Consider the following 22,504-nt stretch of genomic DNA (forward strand, 5'->3'; position numbering starts at 1 on the left):
TAAATACCTTCCGATCTCAAAATATTTTGGACAAGTTTAAGCATGATGGCGTAATAATTAAAATTATTTACAGGTTAACAGCGTACTTCAGAATGCATTCCCACATTATTTCTTTTTTCCCTTGCAAAATGCAAAACAAAAAAACCCAAAAACCAAGTAGCTTAAAGATTTGTGTCAATTCTATGCTTCAAAATTGGCTTACTTCAGACGGATAGACACTATTTTTAAAAAAGTATTTAATTAGGGGCCGGCCCGGTGGTGCAGCGGTTAAGTTCGCACGTTCCGCTTCTCGGCGGCCCGGGGTTCGCTGGTTCGGATCCCGGGTGCGGACATGGCACTGCTTGGCAGCCATGCTGTGGTAGGCGTCCCACGTATAAACTAGAGGAAGATGGGCACGGATGTTAGCTCAGAGCCAGGCTTCCTCAGCAAAAAGAGGAGGACTGGCAGTAGTTAGCTGAGGGCTAATTTTCCTCAAAAAAGAAAAACAAACAAAAAAGTATTTAATGAGAAAAAAATTATAAGAGCCATTTTAATATTGGTCAAATTCCATTACAGTACATATAAAAATGACAATAAAAAAATATTTTAAATGTCGACTAGCAGACCCACTAAATCATATTTTGTCGATTTCATTATAATACTCACCACAAAATATCTAATGCAACAAATGTTTTCACAGACGCTGTCCATAGAGTAGTGGATATTAAGGTTAAAGAATATTTGCACAATGTAATTTCCTTGGAGAATAAATTATAGGTTTGCTTCAGTATCACACTACCTTCTTGTCTCCTCTCTCTTCTACTTCCCACCCCACTCTAGTCTGGACAGTAAGGGAACAGTGGGGCCCTTAGGAGGAGATGGGAGCCACAGTCTTCCTGGAAGTCAGGGTCCATGCTCAGAATCTTCTTTCCTTCCACGCCCAAGATAGACAAGAGTTCATTCAGATTGGCCCTCTTCCAGTCAGGAAAATTTTCTAAAGTGTTATAAACCATCGGGCTAGAGGAAAGAAGAAAGGAAAGGAAAGATAAAAGGAAAAAGAGAAACAGAAATGAAGAAAGGAGAGAAGAAAAGAAAAAGAAAGTCCTATGTTGTCTTCCTAGTCTTGACTGAAGAATTCAGGATAAGAAATAGCTTATAAGCGTGGAAAGTTAATATAATTAAAGGAAAAAAGACCACATCTTATATTTTTGTTTGCGTTTCTTCCTGAGGGCGGTAAGGTAGCAAAATCTAACAGACATTAGGTATTCATAATTACAATTATTCCCTCTTTAGCAGATGCAAAAGAAACATTTTTTAACAAATCTCTTTCCAGCGGTAACTGAATCATCTGTTTCCAAACTTTATTGTTTATATAATTTTCCAAGGAGACCTAGGGAACTTTTCAAATTACAAATCTCTACCTTTCTCCCTTTCTCCCTGAAAAGATGGATTCATGGGTCTAAGAATAGAACTGTTTGTTATTTTCTTTGGAAAGATCTCAAGGTGATTCTGATGATCAGTCAGGTTTGAGAACCACTGGTATAAAGACATCGTAGTATGGATGCCTTCTGCACTTTCACAGAAGCAGACTGGCTGTTCACATTGCTTTAACTTTCCTAGTTTGGTACAACCTGATGCTTTATACACAGCGTTTAGTAAGTCAGAGAGGGATGCTTATCTCTTAGAAAAAAACATATATACACTGGAAAAACAGATAAGTCTTTTTGAGAGAAGACTGAACTGTGAAATAGTGCTAATGCAATGGAGAAAGGGAAGGAGGAACAGGCTATAAATCTAAGAAAAATATTAAGCCAACAATAAATATCAATTTCCCTATAGCTGCACGCACTTTAAAACTGTTGCTTTTGAAAATAGGCAAAAGCCTGGAGGTTATATCCCAAGGGGCAAATGGTAATTAAGAAATAATCATATAGGTAGCCATGAATGTTCATGTCAGGAAAACTAGTTTTCTTAAATTAATGTAATCTTGATCTACCACTGAGTTTTAAGTGCATCTATTAGATATTAGAAGTATCTCCCACCTCTACTCCAATATTTCTTTCATTTCAAAAATTAATATTTAATTAATTATGCAAAAAACAAGGTAATAGTCATGCGTGAAGGACTGTATCATTCATTACAAAAATTATATATTAATTACACATTATGTGAAAATATTTTGCTTAGTGTTAAGGGTAATTAAAACATGAATAATGCTAATAGAAAACACAGCTCTTACTATTTGCCAAAAACTAATCGTAACGCTTTACGTAAATTAACTTATTTTAACTTTATAATAACTCTAAGAAGTAGCTTACTATTATCATCAGCACCTTATAGAGGAGGAAACTGAAGCACAGTACAGGTTAAGGAACTTGAGCAAGGTCACAGAGCTGATAAGTAGGAACCTGATTTGAACCTGGCTCCACAGTCTGTGCTCTTACTCAATATATGATGATGCCTTTTTTTCAAGGAGTTTGCAGGTTAGCAGGAGATATGAGACATAAACACAAATAACAGTACAAGGCAGTATATTAACTCATTCAGCAAATATTTTTAATGGATAGGAATCATGAGAGATTTAGGTAAAGAAAAGAAGATCTGCTTAAGAATACAAAGATCTAGTTAAAAAACACTTTAGAATAAGCATTTCATTACATAAAGTTTTATTCATTAGAAATAAGAACAGAAAGAACATATTTCACTATATGATTGAAGAAGACCCTCTCGCCTAAAATGGTTATAACTTTGTATAGTATGGGTGATAACAGTTGACGGATTCCCAAGTCAAGTTTTGTTGGATCTGGTTTCACGGAAGAGAAATTAGGAAATCGTTATCCTGACATCCTTCAGTCTAAAGCTACAAAAACTTAATATGTTTCCTGGTGTTTCAAGCCACAAGAGAAAATATCCACCCTTAATAACCAAAGTTTTTTTCTGAGGCTAGAGACCCTTTTTTCGGTCACTTGTGAAGAGTTAAGGGAGTTTTAAGTGTCCTTTACAAGTATTGCCTTTTACCATTAAAACACATTTGAATTGGTGATCCAAGACTAGATAATTATGTATGATGTGGTTCAGAGATAAGGTTGATGGTACCTGCAGCCTCAGTGGGAGTTACTATGGACTCAGGATCTGCATCCAACAAAAATATAGTGTCCCTTTACACACACATGGTCACTTAAGAACAGAAATAGTCATTTGCATTCTTGAATTAGTTTATATTTCATTCCAACAGTTTCAGATAAGAGTCATAACACAGAAGGATGCACAGATACAGAACATATATAATCTTTACCTAACTCCAGTGTCTGAATAAAGCAATGATAATAATAAAAAAAAAAGATACAACAGAAATAAAGAATATTGTCCAAAATTTACCTTAGCTTAGTAGTATTACTCTCAAGGTGGATGTGGAATGTGGGAGACAGCAGAATAGACTTAAATTACTAACATCAAATTGCCAGAGGACTATGCTTATAAGATAATATCTCAGTTGCATGGTATTCCCCTTTCAAGCAAGAATTTCTTTTAAAAAAGAGAATTCTCACACGGCCGAGTGGCTGAAGTTCCACAGGCTCTGCTCGGGCGACTCCTTTGAAAATTAAGTACAAGAGGTTGCAGCATTTTAGTGTAGAAATGCTAGAGCCACGACCTTGGCAAGACAAAGCTAAGGAACAAAGGACAGAAGAATCTGTCACCAAACCCTAAGGTGACTGAATAAAAGCGTTTTTAGACAGAGGGAAAATATTTGGAAGAAAGAGACAAAAGACAAAGTACTATCTCTCAGATTAAAAGAAACAGTATTAGAAATATTCTCTGTCTTTAACAGGAGTAAATAAAAGAAAAAAATGGGAAACCTTAAAGCAAAAGTAGACCACATGGCAAATGTGCAGGTGGGAGAGCAGCGTGCAGTTAACCTCCACAGCACTGTGGAACAAAGTAGGAGGGTGGAAGCTACAGTGAAATTGAGCAACATCTTAAAAAAGGGCGGTGTATAACACTCCTTCCAGTTTATACTAAGATCGTAGAAATAAAGTTAGAAATTACATATGATCCTGGGTGATTGTTCAAAACAGGGCTTGAGATTACTGGTTCATTTTTAGCTAGAAGTGGCCAAAAAGAAATATGCGTATCTAAGTTATAAGAAAAATCAAGGCTAGACAAAAAGTGAATCTGCAGGAAAATAGCCTAAATTTTTATAACATTGAGATACTGCCCTAAAAGAATCTATTTGTATTTGTGTTTCTCCCTCTACCACTCATTGTTAATTTTTCATTCCCTCTATGACTAAATCACTGCCATAAATGATAACATAAAGGCATATGCAATTTTTTATATTATTAATTGAGGAGTTTTATGTTTTCTGTTAATTCATAGAGTAAATTGATATACCACTTACATTTGTCCAAAAACTTTCAAAGTTAAGCTATTTTGTAAGTGTCCTTAAATTGATCTCGTTCTTGTGATTAAAATTAGATAGGATAGAAATAAAAAACAGAAAGACAATGAAATGTTTGGCTTTTCTAGAGACAGTTACTGATCTCAAATCTTACAAAAGTAATCTAGATGAGAGTAAACACGGTACTATTTTATTAGTCCCCAAAACAGTTCTCCATACTTCACCATCTCCAATTTCTCCCTTCCCTTTCTTTCTTAAAACCACTCGAATCAAGCTTTTGTCTTATCACTCCTTTCATTTTTTTGCTCATTACTTGTATTAGTAGCATTTGACAAAACTGAACAGTTCCTCCTCCTTGAAAACCTTTCTTCACTTGGCTTCCCAGGCACCAGTTTTCCTACTATTGATAACCACTCCTTCTCAGTCTTTTTGTTGATTCCTCCTCACTGCCTCAATCACTGAACAAAGAAGTGCCCTCAAGCAAGGTACTCATAATATTTGTAATCTCTAATTACACTCCTTTGGAGAGATCCTATCCAGTTTCTTGGCTTAAATACCATATGCCAACAGCTACCAAATTTGTATCTTTGGCCCTACAATCTGCTGTGAATGCCAAACTTAGCATGTCCACATGGATGGCAGGAAACATCTCAAACTTTAGAAGTTCACAAGTCTCCTATGAATTCCAAACCTGACATCTCCATGTGGCATTTTTAGTAAGTCTCAAACTTAGCCAGTCTAAAAGTCAACTCTTGGTCTTCTCCCCTAAGACAGCTGCCTCTGCTGGTCTTCATCTGAATTAACGGCAACTCCACTCTTAAAGTTGCTTGGGGAAAAAACTTTGGTGTCATCCTAGACTTTTCTCATTTACTCTCCACATGGAATGTATCGGCAATTCTACTGGTTCTTTCAAAACGTGAACAGGATCTGACTACTTCTCACCGGTGTACCACTATTTTATCTTACCTGGTCTGTATTCTACAAAACAGCCAAGCCGATCTTCTCAAAAAAATTTAAGTCAGATTATATCACTACTTTGCTCAAAATCTCACAATGGCTTTCAACTCACTCCCAATAAAAGCCAAAGTCCTAATAATGGTAAACAATGTTTTACTGACATGGTTCTTCTTCACTGCTCTAAAATCATCTACTACTCTCCACCTAGCTCACTCCAGTGCTGCAGCACTGGCCGCCTTTTCATTCCTTGAACACTAATCACAGTCTTACTAATCACAAGGCCTCTGAATTATTTATTCCACCCGGAATACTCTCCTCCTACATTTAAACATGGATTACGGCTTCATCTCCTTCTAGTCTTTCCTCTAATTTAGCTACTCAGGTAGGCATTTTGTCACCACCAACTGAGAACTACAACCCCCTACTCCAACACTCCCCATCCCACCTTCCTGCTTTGTTTTTCTCCAAAGCACTTGTCAGCTTCTCATATAATTACTTATTTTGTTTTTTGTCTCCTCTGGCACATAAAATTCTAAGTCTCCTAAATCCAGGTCGGATATTAAATCTTCACTCACATTGCAGATTTCAAGTCATTTATTCTCTAGGGTGCAACAGCTTACTGAATCTCTGCCTTGATGTCTTTCATCAATTTTGTAAAGTTCTCAACAATAATGCTAACATTTGCTTCAGCTACATTATTTTTCTTCTCCCCTTTTAGGCCTCCTATTGAATATGTTTAACTTTCTTAACCCATCTTCTATCTCTTTTCTGTATTTTTTTCATAATTTTTGTCTCTCCATGCTTCCTTCTGTATATTTTCTTCTAACTTACCTACAAGTTCAATAATTCTCTTTTCAACTGTGTCTTATCTGCCATTCAACCAATCCACCAAGTTCTTAATTTTGGTAATGATATTTTTTCAGCTCTTGGACTTTCATTTTTAAAATAGTTCTTAGTTCCCAGTTGAAATTTTCCATCTTGTCTTTCACTTGCCAGCATGGTTATCTTCAAGCTATGTCTGATAACTCTAATATCCAGACTCACTGTGATTTTGTTTCTATTGTTCATTGCTTATGCTGGGTCTATTCATGCTGGCTTGGCTTTTCCCATGCCTGTTTATTTTTTATGGTGCCCTAGTTACTGTATTTACAATTTTGAAAAAATAAAGGAAGTCCTTAGATGATCTTTTTTAGAATATCTTCTTTCAGAGAGGATTTAATTTTGTATCCTGTGGACACTAGCAATCCTGGATTACCTCAATTTAATGTCACGGCTGATGTGATTTGAAGTTGAGCTGCAAGTGCTATGAGGGCTTATCTTCTACTGGTGGATCCTAGACTATAGCTCTTTGGGAACCTAAACCACAGTGAGCTCCCTCACACAGTAGTGAGCACTAGACTGCAATCGTGTGCCCCTGTGAGGCACCGTAAGTGCTTTCAGCCATGCCACCAAAACTGGCAAATGCTCCCAGGGGAAAAGCCAGGGTCACACTCCTGGGCTGGTAATTCTTTCCTATCTTGTTTACTTTCCAATGCCTTCAGACAGTTTTGGTTTGGTTTTGTAAAGTACATACATTTGGTCCAAGTTTTTTAGTTCCACTTAGAGGGAGGGGTGGTCTAAATCACCTACTCTGCCATTACCAAAACTAAAAGTTGAGTAACAGAACTTTAAACAAGATAGCAATGAAATATATCTAATTAAAGTTAAACTGTACTTAGAACTCAGATATCTTAAAGTAGGCATCAAGTAAGAATTTTTTGTGTCAAAATTAAAACTAACCCCAAGTTAGCACTTAAAAAACTACTTAAAAAAATATGACATTAATGAATGACTGATGTTTATAAAAATCAAGATAATAAAACAATTATGAGAAAGCTTATACTTAAAAATGTAAGAGTAAGTGACAAGTTGGAGGAAACTTTTTTTGGCTACCTAGAAGTGCAACTTTCTTGTTAAGAAATTAAATGTGTTTAAATATTCTTGTATAAATATATTTTGTCGAGACCAATTCTGCCTTGAAATGGCCTTTAATTAGGTGTACCTATAAGCCACTCTCCTTTACCTACATCAAATTTTCTTATTCCTAATACAGTATCAAATTCAGCTGAACGTTTACTGAGCATAAATTGATCACTAAAGAAAATGAGACACAGTGAGTACTCTGGAGAAATTTCCAGTCTTACAGGAAAAATATAAAGATACAATGTGATAATGGTGTAACAGAGGTTTGTACAAGATGCTATGGTTGCATATGGGAGAGACATGTCAGCACAACATTGTTTCATTAGTGATGTTTCAATTACTAGCTAAAACGCCTGTTTCCTTGGGTGATGCAATACTACGCACAAGAGAAAGCACACATCAATTCATATTTTAAGCTTAAAAAAATTCACCCGTATATATAAACATAAGCATTATAGGAGACACCAAAGTGAAAACACTGATATAAAAACTCACCCCATCTGGCAGTGCCCTCCAACACACGGCACTAACAAATTCATTTGTATCATCTTCTTTTCGGTCTTTGTCCAGAACACTTTTGACCGTATCAAACTTAAAAGTTAGCAAAGTCTTAGAAAGTCCTTTATAGTACAGGTAAAGAGAGTTGTTCTCGCTTCCTAAAAAAAATTAAAGAAAAACATAAGTTTTTAGAATGAGAGAACTCAGAATTAGGAAATCACATTCATAAGGTAATTATTATTTGGTGTTTAAGCTCAAAGACATAATCTTTTATGGTTAAATATGAAAGACCAGAGCATAGGGTTTCTTGGGAATCATGTGAAAAAAGGATTCACAGAAAAAAGACTTTATTTATCTAAAGAAATAATCATTGTTAAATGATATAACAATATTGATAACTCTAAGGCTGAAATTACTATATAAAAATCACTTATGGCAGGGGTCTAGAATTTGTTATTATATCATGAATCTTAAAATACATTTAGAAAGATTTCTATCTAAAGAGGAAAAAGAAAGTTATACCACTAACAAAGGCAAATTTTAATAAGCTACAAAACTTATTTCCCATTTTTCAATAAAGGCATTACTCTACTAGATGAGTGGTCTAAAAACCTGTGTTTTTGAGCAGTCTATCAAACTGGGATAAATGTGACAGAGATTTGCTTTGGCAGGGTTTAGGTTCATGCACGTGTGGAGAGAGTCAACTTTATTGACCAAAGACTAAGTCACTTCAAAGTACTGAGGACAGTTCGTATATTCAGCATTAGATATATTAGAGCATTTGAACAGTATCAAATTTAATTTTTCTACTTCAGATTTAAATTTGTATAAATTATCAACAATAAAAGCCCTAGAATAACATATCAAGACTATGCAAACAGACTGCTTAATGAAAAGAACACTATATAGGGGAAAATGAATATCAAGCCTAAGAAATATGAAATAGAAGAAATGAAGAAGACAAACAATGTCTCCAAAATTAGGATATTAGCAGAAATTAATATTGTCTGTCTTCTACCTAATATCTATAGAAATTATGTTAAAATGGAGAAAAAGTACAAAACATATTTAACAATTTTATGCTATTTCCTGTTGTCAGGGCTTGTTGCTCAGTAAAGAAGGGAAAGAGCGACACTTCTTCCAGTAAAACCTAAGAAAAATCCAAAGTGCTGAGGCATTGAGTCTATACGCCACCTTCTGAATGTACAAACCACTTCGTGACTTGGCGTGTACTCTATTTCCATTGAAGGCAATTTCAGTGACAGTCACCAGCTAAAAAGTTCCAGGTTTCACTTACCACAAGCTATATAATCTCCATTGGAAGCGAGGCCTACAAAGTTTTTTTCATTGATGTGACCCTTGAAGGAACGTAGACAGTATGGTTTCCCTACATTCCACAGCTTTAGTTGGCTGTCTGTTGAGCTGAGGCAAACACAAAAAGTTAGAATGCATTTAAGATTTCGAGGCATGAAACTCATCAGTACTAGTAGTACAGGTAATCCAGTTGCGGATTAAGAATGCAGACTCTAGAGCTAGACTGTCTGGGTTAGAATGTTCAATATGCCATTAATTTGTTTTTGACCTTGGGAAAGTTATACAACCTCTCTGGTCTGTTTTTTCATGAGTTAAATGTGAAAAATAATTACCTTATAGAATTAGATGAATCCTATAAAATATTGTGAAAATTAAATTAATTCATTTAAAACACTTTCAATAGTACCTGGGCATGTAGGAAGTGCTTATAAACACCAGTCATCAACACCATCATCAAACAACAAAAGAGCTCTATGGGAGCTGTACTTAATTTCAGGGATACAATTGGTCCACTTGATTTCATTTACTTTTCAACTGCTGAATTGTATTGGTATTCTGAACATAAACTATTTAACCTATGGGGTGGAATACTATGAATGGTAAATGGTCTATATGAAGTAGTTTATCTTACTGAAATAATAAGCAAATGCAGTTATTTAACAAAAAATAATTGAATATAAAAATTACTGGTAATCCTATCATACAGAGACAGTCTTAGGACATGAATAAAACACCATGCTGTTGGTTTTTTCTGACTTCTTGTTACAAAAATTGGATCATACCATACATATTATTTTGTAAATTGTTTCTCCCTCATTCGACAATTTGTTTTACATTTTCTTCTGTAAAATAAATGTTCTATATTTTTTCCTTTTTTTTGAGGAAGATTAGCCCTGCGCTAACATCTGCTGCCAATCCTCCTCTTTTTTGCTGAGGAAGACTGGCCCTGAGCTAACATCCATGCCCATCTTCCTCTACTTTATACGTGGGACACCTACCACAGCATGGCTTGCCAAGTGGTACCACGTCTGCACCCAGGATTTGAACCAGTGAACCCCGGGCCACCAAAGCGGATCGTGCAAACTTAACCACTGTGCCACCGGGCCGACCCTTGTTTCTATATCTTCATTAATGACTATGCAATAAATATTTTCTCTTACTGTTACATTCAAAGAATAGGGCACTATGATAAATGCTTTATATACATTATTTTATTTAAAGATTCACAACATAAGTACTATAATTAGCTCCATTTTAGAAATGAGGAAACTGAAATTCAGAAGGTTAAGGACATTTTTAAGATACCACAGCTAGTAAATAGCAGAGCCAAAACTGAAACTGTCTTATTTCAGAGGCCAAACTCTAAACTCTTTAAATACTTCCCTATTTCTTCTCATTTCTTAGACATTTAGGTTGTTTTAAATTTATTTTTTGCTCAACAATATTACATTGACTATCCCATTACATGTATTTTATGGTATATATGTATGTAAAATATATGTATGTATTTTTTTACTGGCCAACAGTTCAGGGTTTTAGCAATATGTGTATATTTTAATATTACTTTTTAGTATTTCCAAATATATTTGTGGATTCTAAATACTTCTAAACTCCAAGTATGTCCAAGAGAAAAACCATCATGATTCATAAAAACTAAGAAGGAAAAAAGATTGGTGAAAATACAAAGAATATATCCACATTAATAAGGTCAACTAAGATTTCCAATTTATACAATTAAGTATACATATACCACAATTAGTTGAAATCAAACTAATTGATTCAACATTTATAAATCTGAAATTGAAGAAAAATATTTTTGCCATACAATCCATCATCCATATTTGAATCTGAATGAAACTTTAATTATTTACTGGCCATTATTACTCCTAAAGATGGAATACTTTTGACTGGTTACCACGTAATTTAGATTTGTGAATTAATTATCTATATTACCTCCCCTTGGAAAGCTCAGTTTCCACTTTATTTTTTTCCTTTTTTCGTAATTCAATTCAAGTTACCAAATTCTTATCTAGAGCAATCAGTATGGATGTGGTAGGAGATACCAAGTACAAGGCAGTGGCATTAATAATCTCCTAAGAGAGATTAGAAACTAAGTGAAAAAAAAAAATAGTGTATCATTAAACTTGAGAAGAAGTAATAGATATAAAAAAGAGAGAAATTAAGAATGAGTATTTACTACGGTTATATAAAATAAAGAGAACTATGAAATGGATAAAAGAAAGAAGGGACTGCCTCTGTTAGTAGAAGAACTTTGTCAATAATATTTTGGCAATTGAGATTTATTACCTAGTTGACATCTTATTACTTTCAAACAAAATAAAAGACAACTAAAAGTCTATACTATGATTCTCCAGTTCAGAAGGCTTCTCAAAGGATAGTTGTTGGGTACTAGCAGCCATACTTAGAAAGTTCTCTTCAAAACATATTTAAAAGTCACCACGAAATCACAGGGAAATCGAGTAACATGGACTTTTAAAAAGTCAACCAAATATTACTTATAACCAAAAATACTACTACTGTACTCCAATGCAGATACATATACAATAACACACTAGTAGACTTTAATAAATAACACACTACTCTCATATTGCATCAACTATGTTGTTTCTCTCTTCTTAAGGAGAAGCAGGGCTGAAATCCAATGTGGAGTTCAAATGTTTAAGGGAGCTACATTAAATACTGGTATCATCAGGATTTTTTCATAAATAACATACAAAAGTGAGCAATAGAGACCAGAATATACATGTATTTTAATTAGACAAGTTATAAAAATCTACTAAGAAAAAGTGCATACACCATAGTGTTACTCTTTAGATGTATATCCATGGTGACATTACCAACGGTAACTGATGATGACAGAGATCTGTCTTATGCTCAACCTCTGAAGAGAGTGATACTCACGCAGAGACGATTTCCTCCCCACTCACAAACTTTGCATAGGAGACTGCTTTTCGGTGTCCTTTGAACACCATGATTGGCTGCTTAGTGTTACGAAGATCATAGTAGTGGACACAGTGATCTAAAACAAAACAAAACACGAAAAATGTAGTGAACAAAGAAATGAAAAGCAAAGCTAATATTAACTGGTTCTGGTGATTTTCATCAAATGTTTCACAGACAAGGTCAAACCTATAACAGCCAGAAAGCGAAGGGCTATGACTCATTTTCAAAGATAAGGAAGATACACTGGGTTTTCTGTTTTGAATCCAGGAAGACATAGTTGCATAAAAAAGTATATACACATAGGTCAATGTCAGTCTGAAAGGGAGTTCCACTGATATTTCCTGTGATCCTGGCTCTAGAAACAGAGTAGTAAGGGTTCAAAGTAACTGGAAATTTAAAAAAGTATCCTTACATTTGACGGCTTTATAAAAAAGGTAATACAAATATTTTGGGCTTCTGGCTAAAAATGCTATAGAATTTTATTTCCCACATTTGCTTTTTAAAAAACACTTTCTTGAGACACATATAACATATAATAAAAGCCACTCACCGTAAGTATACAATTCAATGAATTTTACTAAATTTACCCACTGGTGCAACCATCACAATAAACTGGTTTTAGAAATTTTTCTCATTCCAGTAAGATCCCTCATCGCCATTTACACAAACTGTCCTGGGCAACCACTATATCTCTCTCTCTCTATAAATTTGCCTTTTCTGCACACTTAATATAAACGGAATCATACAATACAAGGTTTCTATGGATGGCTTCTTACCCTTTGCATAATGTTTTTTGAAGTTCACCTATGTTTTAACGTGTCAGCAGTTCATTTCTTTTTATCACTAAATAGTATCCATTGTATGGGTATACCCCATTTTGTCTAACCACTCATCAGTTGATGGATATTTGTTTCCATTTTTTGATTATCATGAGTAATGGTGCTATGGAACAACCACACTCAAGCCTCTGTGTGAACATGTATTCAGGTTTTAGGTAGATACCTAACAAGTGTAATTTCTAGGTCATGTAATAATTTTGTGTTGAACTTTTAAAGAAACTGACAAACTGCTGACTGTCTCATTGTACATTTCCACCAGCAATACATGATGGTTCCAGTTTCCTTACATGAATATTTGAAAATTTTGGACACACATTTGATACAGATGCATGTTTTGCAAATATTTTCAACCATTCTGTTGCTTGTCTTCTATTTTCTTAACAGTGTATTTTGAAGCAGAGAAGTTTTGAATTTTGATAAGGTCCAATCTATCTTCTTTTTTCTTTCATAGGCCATGCTTTCAGTGTTACAGATAAGAAAACTCTTTCTAATCCAAGGGCTTAAAGATTTTTCTCCTATTTTTTTCCAAAAGTGTTATTTCTTACACTTACGTCTGTGATAAACTTGACGTTAATTTTTGTGTACAATGTGAAGTATAAGGTCTAGTTCATCTTTTTGCATGTAGATGGATATGTATCCACTTGTCCCAGCATCATTTGAGAACAGATTACTTTTTCCTAATGAACTGCTTCGGCACCTTTGTCAAAAATGAATTGACTATAAGCAAGGATGTACTTCTGGATTCTTAATTCTAATCAACTGATCTACACATGTCTACCCTTCTGCCCGTACAAAAATGTCTTGATAACAGTGGCTTTATAATTTTCAAATTGCAAAGAGGAAGTCCTCAAACTTTGCTCCCTTTCAAAACCGTTTTTGGCAATTCCTGTTTGTTTGCATTTCCACATAAATTTTAGGATCAGCTTACCATTTCCTACAAAAAGTCTGCTGGAATTTTTACAGGAATTGAGCTGAATCATTAGATCAATTTCAGGAACACTGCCATCTTAAAAACACTGGCTGGTTAATACCAGGCAATGTATGAACACAGAATGTCTCTGCATTTACTTACATCTTCTTTTAATTTCCCTCAGCAAACTTTTGTAATATTCAGTGGACAAGTCTTGTAATTATATTATTAAATTTACTCCTTAAGTATTTTATTCCTTTTGATGGTATTCTGAATAGAATCATATTCTTTTATTTTTGGATTGTTCATTGTTCATGTATAGAAAAACAGCTGATTTTTTTTATATTGATGTTTTATTCTACTGCCCTGGTGAATACTTTTATTAGTTCTAATATTTTTATCTTTTAAGATTCCTTAAAATTTTCTACATATGAGATGATGTTACCTGCAAACAAAGAGTTTAATGTTTCCTTTCAAATCTAGATGTCTTTTATTTCCTTGCCTTCCCTAGCTACTACATTAGCTAGAACCTCCGGTACTATGCTGTACTGAAGAGGCAAAAGTGAACATCCTTCTCTTGTTCCTAATTGCAAGGAAAAAACATTCAGCCTTTAACTAACTACTAAGTAGGATGTTCACTGCTAGTTTTTCATAAAAACCCTTTCTCAGGTTGAGGAAGTTTCCTGCTATTTGTTTGTTAACAGTTTTTATGGGTGTAGGTTTAGTTAAATGCCTTTTCTATTTTTATTGAGGTAACTATGTGGTTTTGGTCCTTTATTCTATTAATTACATTAACTGATTTTGGGATGTTAAACACATCTGGCACTTCTTGGATAAATCCCACAATGTCACAGTGTATAATCTTTTAAATATGCCATTGGATTTGGTTTGCTACTATTTTGTTGAGAACATCTGTAGCTATATTCTTGAAGAATACTGGTCTGTGTTTTCCTATTCATGAGACATCTTTGGCTTTTGGTTTTAGAACTCCTTCAGGGAAGAATTTGTGAAATACTGGAATTACTTTTTCTTTAAACATTTGATAAAATTCACCAGTGAAACCATCTAGGCCTTAGCTTTTCTTTGTAGTAGATTATTAGTTACTAACTCAATTTCTTTACTTTTCATAGGTCTATTCAAATTTTCTATTTCTTCTGAGTCAGTTTAGGTAATTCGTGATTTTCTAGGAATTTTTTTATTTCATCTATGTTACTGAATAAGTTTGCAGAGTTTTTCATAGTATTTTCCTTTAACCCTTTTAATATCTGAAAGGTCAGTGGTAAGGTCCCCTCTTTGATTCTTAAGTTTAGCGATCTGTGTCTTCTCTCTTTTTTCTTGGTAAGTCTACCTAAAGATTTTCCAATTTTGATGATCGTTTCAAAGAGCCAACTTTTGCTTTTACTGATTTTCTCTATCATTTTTCTGTTTGCTATTTCCTTCATTTCCACTCTAATCACTCACATTTCCTTCATTCTGCTTATCTTTGGTTTGCTATATCTTTCTCTACATTTTTATGGTGAGAACTTGGATTACTGAGATCTTTCTTCTTTTTTAATATAGGCATTTAAAACTACACATTTCTTCCAAGTACTGCTTCAGCTGCTAGCACAGATTTCAATATGATGTGTTTTCATTTTCACTCACTTCAAAATACTTACTAATTTCCCTTGTAATTTCTTCTTTGACGGATGGGTTTTTTAGAAATGTGCTGCTTTATTTCCAAATATTTGTGGATGTCCCAAATTAACTATTGTTGATGATTTCTAATTTAATTCCATTTTAGTCAGAGAAAATGATCTTTATAATTTCAATCCTGTTAAATTTGTTAAGACTTGTTATATGACCTGAAACATGGTCTATTCCAAAGAATAGTCCAAGTCTGCTTGAATGTGTATTCTGCTGTTGTCGGGTGCAGTGAGCGACGTCTCTTAGGTCAAGTTGATAATGTTATTCAAGTCTTCTATATCTTTGCTGATTTTCTGTCTAGTCGTTCTATCTATTAAGAGTAGAGTACTTAAGTCTCCAACTACTTTTTAAATTGCCTATTTCTCCCTTCAATTCTATAATAGTTTCATGTATTTCAAAATAGTTTGTTTTTAAGTGTATATATATTTACAGTCATCATATCTTGCTGATAAAGTGAGCTTTTTATCATTATACAAGGACTTTCTCTGTTTCTAGCACTAATTTTACTTAAAGTCTATTTTGTTTGATTTAAATACAGTCAGTCTAGCTTTTTCTTGGTTACTATTGGCATGGCATATCTTCCTCCATCCTTTTACTTTCAATCTATCTCTGTCTTTGAATCTAAAGTGCATCTTTTATTGTGAGTATATAATTGCATCTTGTTTTTTGACCCATTCTGCCAATCTCTGCATTTTGGAGTGTTTAATCCACTTACACTTAGTATAATGATTTATATGATAGGATTTACACCTGCAATTGTGCTATTTGCTTCTGTTACATCTTTTTTGTTTTTATATTATTGCTGTTTTTTTTGGTGAGGAAGTCTGGCCCTAAGCTAACATCCATTGCCAATCTTCCTCTTTTTGCTTGAGGGAGAATGTCGCTGAGCTAAAATCTGTGCTAAACTTCCTCCATTTTGTATGTGGGATGCTGCCACAGCATGGCGTGATGAGCGGTATGGAGGTCCGTGTCCGGGATCTGAACTCAGGAACCCCATGCCACTGAAGTGGAGCACACAAACTTAACCACTACACCACCAGGCTAGTCCCTCATATTGCCTTGTGTTAGATATTCTCTAGGGTAATACTTTAGTGCCTTTCTTGCTGTCTTTTTACTATATATTTTTAGAAGTTATTTCCATAGTAGTTTTCCTGGGGATTATAATTAGTATGGGACTTTAAAATAATCCACATCAGATTATCTAATTTAATACTATGTAGGAATTTTGCTCCAATATAGTTCTTCTCCTTTCCTTCTCACCCCATCCTTTGTGCTATTATGGCCACATTTATTGCATCTTTTTATGTTATAGGCCTATGAACACAATTTTATAATTCCTGTTTTACTCAGTTGTCTTTTAAATCAGTTACGAGTTATTTAAAAAATACATTTAAACTATCTTTTATTATACCGATATAATTATCTTTACCCAGTGCTCTTTCTTACTTTGTGTGGATTTGCATTACTATCTAGTATCCTTTCTTTCTCAGCCTGAATGACTGCCTTTAGTATTTCTTGTAGGGCAGGTCTGCTGGAAAAGAACTTGCTCAGTTTATATTTATCGGAGAATGTCTTCATTTTTGATGGGTAGTTTTGCTACATATGAAAATCTTCCTTGAGAATCTTGCTTTCAGCATTTTAAACATACCTCACTGCCTTCTAGCCTTACTGGTTTCTAATAAGACCTAAGTTGCCAGTTTTATTGAGGATCCCTTTTATGTGCTGAGTTGCTTTTCTCTCACTGTATTCCAAGGTTCTGTCCCTGCCTTTGGCTGTAAACAGTTTAAATATGATGTGTCTAGGGGTGCACCTCTTTGAGGTTATCCTACTTTGAGTTCCTCCTACACTGAGATCCTTAAGCTTCTTGGATACCGTAAACTGACGTTTTCCATCCAATTTCAGAAAACTTTGGCCATTACTTCTTCAAATATTTTTCTATCCCTTTCTCTCTCCCCTTATCTTCTGGGTGTCTATATATGTTGATATGCTTAATGGTGTCTCACAGCTTTCTAAGGCTCTGTTCATTTTTCTTTCTATTACTTAGACTGGATAATCACTATTGATCTATCTCAAAGTTCACTGAATCTTCTGCCAGCTCAAATTTGCTCAAGAGCTATCAGATTCAATGAATTAAAACAGAATTAAGGAATTAAAGAAAACTATGACAAATATGTCTCAACACATAGAGAGTATTTTAAAAAAACTAGAGGGCCACCCCTGGTGGCCTAGTGGTTAAGTTCAGCACACTACGCTTTAGTGGCCTGGGTTCTGTTTCCAGCCAAGGAGCTACACCATTCTGTTAGTGGCCATGCTGTGCCCACATACTAAAAAATAGAGGGAGACTGGCACAGATGTTAACTGAGGGTGAATCTTCCTCAGTGGGGGAAAAAAAAAAAAAAAGATTAAAAAATAGAAATTCTGCAGTTTCTATTGACAGAATGTTTCCTGCTTCTTTGTGTATGTCATAATTATTTTGTGAAAAACTAGACATTTAGATAATATAATGTAGTAACTCCAGAATCAGTTCCTACCTTCCTCTCCCTGGTTTGTTGTGGCCAGACTTTTTGTGGTTGGTGGCACTGTTGCCATTTATTTGTTTAGTGACTTTTCCAGAATTAATTCTGTAGAGTCTATAATCCTTGCTGTATAAAACCACTGACGTCTCTGATAAGTTTTTTTTAATTTTTGTTTTTAGTTTTTTAACCTAGCTGAGTCAACATTGCTCCTGGGTTAGTATCACTTAGTCACAAGATTTACTTAACTGCTTTGAGCCAGTATGTCTTCTATCCTTTGCCAAGGGGATGTGCGTGTGTTAGGGCATGAATTCAAAGCTTGGACAAATTATTAACCTGACTTCGCCTTCCTCTTGCTAACAGAGCCTCAGGGTCAGCCAGACCTAAGCGAATGGAGTTTTCCTGGATAGGTACACTGGCTTGGGCATGCACAAAGCATTCTACACCCCAGGAACATGTGAGATCTTTTTCAAAGTCCCTATGGTTGTTTGTTGCCCAGATCTTCCTTTTAAATTTCTGACTGAGCTCTTGTTTGCCCCAACTGGTATCCTAGCCTTAGACAGCTGTGATACTGCATCTGATTGTTTTCAACAATACCCGGGGTACAGGTCTTTTCCTATGGAGACTCTGAGGCAGATGAAACAGAAATAACATCCTGTGAATGGGGCTTTTTCCAGCAAGCTGTGAGTCAGGTCGAATAGCAACAATGATTTGGAAATGGGGCCTTTTTTTCTTTTTTTGCTGGGGAAGATTAGCCCTAAGCTAACATCTGTACCAGTATTCCTCTATTTCGTATGTGGGTTGCCACCACAGCATGGCTGATGAGTGGTGTAGGTCCAAGCCTGGGATCAGAACCAGTGAACCTGGGCCACTGAAGCAGACAGCACTGAACTTAGCCACTATGCCAAGGGCTGGCCCTGAAATGGGGCTTTTTGAGATACTCCAAAACCAGTATTTTCCCAGTGGTGACTACAAGGCTGCTGGCTTTTAAGGCTTCCATATCACAGAGTTGGTTCATTTTTATAAATTTGTTAGTATTTTTGTTGCTTATACAGAAGAGTATTTCCACATTTCATTTTATGTTTACTATTACAATTGTATTAAGTGATCACATCAAATGACATCACTCAGCCTATACTGTGGAGGTACAAATGGAAAAAAAAATCCTGTTTCAACTGCTGTGGTCATGTTAAATTTATTAGTTACAAAGATTAAACTTCTCTCCTGTAATAATTCACAGCTGAAAAACATTTTCACAAAATAAGTCTTTAATTTCCCAAGTTATTTTCTAAGCTGAAAATAATTTGATATTATAAAAATAGCATAGTACACTATAATAATATACTACCTTATGCTCAGTCTGAAAAAAACACAAAAGGGGATGTAATATGTAAAAGATGTAGGGATACAAGTAAATGTTGAATTATATCATTGTGCAATACAAAAAGATTTGACAGTAGCTGAAATGAGAAAAGTAGTGTGGAGACTGAGTATCAAATCACAGATGTTTCTATAGACATGGCAATCTCAAAAGAAATTGCAATGCAGAACTCAGAACCAGCTTACTATGTGAAGTGGTGTTTCATTTTCAGCAAAATATATACTAATCCATCATATTATTGTTATTATGTCATCATGTTGTTATTTTCATCTTTTGGGATTTTATATTTTTTTCTTTAATTAGAGTTTGATTTGATATTCTCTTAAGAGCTATGAACATACAAAGGTGACCTACAGTTTTATATTTGTACATATATTTTAGTAACGTTACGATAAAAATAGTTTAGGTCAGTGGAAGGGAAGGTCTTCAATAATTTTCCTTCCTTTATAAATGGAAAGTCTTTCTGAAATGCCACCGTCATTTTTTTAATATTCTTAATAATTTGAGGATTTGGTATACGATCTCATTTCCATTTCTTTTCTTTTCCCCCTTCTGTTTTACTTTGAAAAATTTTAAACCTATAGAAAAGTTGCAAGAACAGTACAATGAACATCTTTGCACCTTTCAATCTAGAAAAATTGCAAAAATGTTACCATATTTGCTTTATCACCCTGTCTACAGACAGACTCGCTCTTTTTTTCCCCCTGAACCATTTGTAAGTAAGTGTCAAACACCAGAACATTTTACCCATAAAAATGTCAGCAACTATCTCCTAATAACAAGAAGACTCTCCACAACACCATTACATCACACAGCAGAAATTAATATTGGCTTAATAATATAATTTAATATGCATTCTATATTCAAATATCTCAATTGTTTGAAAAATATCCTGACTAGGTATTTATTTACTTAGTTTTGCTCAAGGGTCACTCACTGTATTTAGTTTCCATGTCTCTGTTGTTTTATATAACAATTTAATAATACTGTTATTCTTGAAGTATATGAGATAGTTATTTTGCAGAATGTTCTGCAAGTCTGAATTTGTCTGAATATTTTCTCGTTATTATGTTCATGTTAAATATTTTTGACAAGAATACTGTAAAGGTGATGGTCCTTCTTGTATCACATCAGGAAGCATATAACGTTTGTTCCAAAGATGATGTTAAATTTGACTGCTTAATTAAATGCCCCCACGGCCTTGTCAATGTAAAGAGAATCTGTTTCTTTCAACCTTTGGGCCAAACTATGCTACTTAACACAACCATTAAGAGGAATGCTAATACAGAACAATTTCCACAATGAATAATTTTCCTGTAGAGACACTAAAAAAAATATGTATGGAACAGATGTAGGAGTAAGTTATTGAAGTTAATGTTTAATGAAGAGTTTGTTATCTTTATTAAAGTAGACTAAAAGAACTGTAACCGATATGTCAAAGTTTTTAAGTAGAATTTATGACACAGCCATTCTAGACTATGTTCTAAAAAGCAAGAAGACAAAGAAGTAGTCTTAATCCATATACAATAGGGCCAGTCAGAGATCAAACTGAATTTCAGAAATCCTGAACTCTATTTTCAGGCTTCCCAGAAGGCTTATAAAAGTTCTCAACGTCCTAGCTTTTGGATATCACCATGATGGATTTGCGGTAAGAAAGTAAGTTGGAGAAATCCTTATAAAGTTTTCCTTAGCCAGGGAAAATAACTTCTGAGTATTTAAAAACACACAGGTCCACTGGTTACTGATATTTACTTCATATAACTATCATTATTAATTTAAAAGTAATTATATGATTTTTTACTTCCTTTAAGTCTTTGTTGGTATCCTAATACACCTCCTTAGAGATCTGAGAGAAAGCTTATTTGGGAACAGAAAGATTAAGCAAGTATACGTCACATAACACAAGTGCATATGGAATACTTGGTAAGCATTTCCTTTCAACATCTGCTCTAAATTTCATTGTTAAATCTTTGTTCATCTTTTGAGAAAGAATCAGAGATTGTCACTGCTTATTTTTACTGTATACAATGAGCCCTGGGTTCCAGCCTACTAAAACCTTAGAAAGATGTACTAACTTTAGTGCACTGCTGTATACTCTTTACTTTATGAATCACTCCTCTAATCCTTACCAATCTGCAAAAGATATAAAAGCAATTGTGATAGTCCTCTAGTGTCACAGAAGCAGCAGTTACTGACCTGTACATTAGATGGAACTGCAATCATCAAATCATCACCAGTCAAAAACAAATGAAAACAGTCTCGAGTTCCACATGTAAAGAGCTTGTAAGGTGACACTCTATCCTAACAACAACTAAAAGGTGAACAGACTAAAAAATCAACAACTCTTCTGGGATCCAAATGAGAGGTGAGGGCCCAGATCAAACCTCTGTCCAAAGATTGGAGAGAAAGACAGGCAAATACAGGGAGCCACAGCTTATCAGAGCAGAGATCCATGAGGATTTTTCATGAGGAAAAATTGCCATGGGAAAAATCTGAACTGCAACTGATGAATTACTGGAGGCTCAGCGTGGACAAGTCAGAGAGTGAAAAACACCAGGGGGACCCAGTCACAGGAGTCCTCCACAATTTTGTCAGATTTCTTTCCAGGAGCTAGATCAGGTTCTCAAAGTGGAACACAGAAGATTTTTAGAGCCGTGAAAATACTCTGTAAGGTACTATAATGATGGATAAATGTCATTATACATTTGTTCAAATCCACAGAATGGACAACACCAAGAGTGAAACTTAAGGCAAACTATGGACTTCAGGTGATATGGTGTCCATGCAGGTTCATCAATTTTAAAAAAAGTACCACTCTGGATGGGGGATGTTGATAAGGAGGGAGGCTATGCATGTGTAGGGGCAGGAGGTATATGGGAAATCTCTTTATTTTCTTCTGAATGTTACCGTAAACCTTCTTAAAAAAAGAAAGATAAAAATCTCGGTCATGTACATTTTCCCAAAATTAAAAAATGAAATCTCAGTGAAGAGAAAGCAGAAACATTTATAACAAAGTCCTCCCTTGCCTGACTTATTTGGAACCACACCAGGATATAAAACACACTAAAGTAGAGCTGCTCCAGTTACAGCCCAAGAACAAAC

General features: G+C 34.7%; 1 protein-coding gene across 11 annotated transcripts in view; it reads right to left on the reverse strand.

Moving 5' to 3' along the window:
- Window positions 1-22,504, reverse strand: part of COP1 (COP1 E3 ubiquitin ligase) — a 239,403-nt gene that overhangs the window by 44,852 nt on the left and 172,047 nt on the right. For all 11 annotated transcript variants that reach the window (XM_070591348.1, XM_070591346.1, XM_070591347.1 and 8 more), the window contains 3 exons: window positions 12,032-12,149; window positions 9,093-9,217; window positions 7,793-7,953 (listed from right to left, as the gene is read on the reverse strand). In XM_070591348.1, the coding sequence (XP_070447449.1) occupies window positions 7,793-7,953; window positions 9,093-9,217; window positions 12,032-12,149 (404 nt within the window). The remainder of the gene's footprint in view (window positions 1-7,792; window positions 7,954-9,092; window positions 9,218-12,031; window positions 12,150-22,504) is intronic.

The sequence above is a fragment of the Equus przewalskii genome, chromosome 23, assembly GCF_037783145.1.
Source record: "Equus przewalskii isolate Varuska chromosome 23, EquPr2, whole genome shotgun sequence".
Lineage (NCBI taxonomy): Eukaryota > Metazoa > Chordata > Mammalia > Perissodactyla > Equidae > Equus > Equus przewalskii.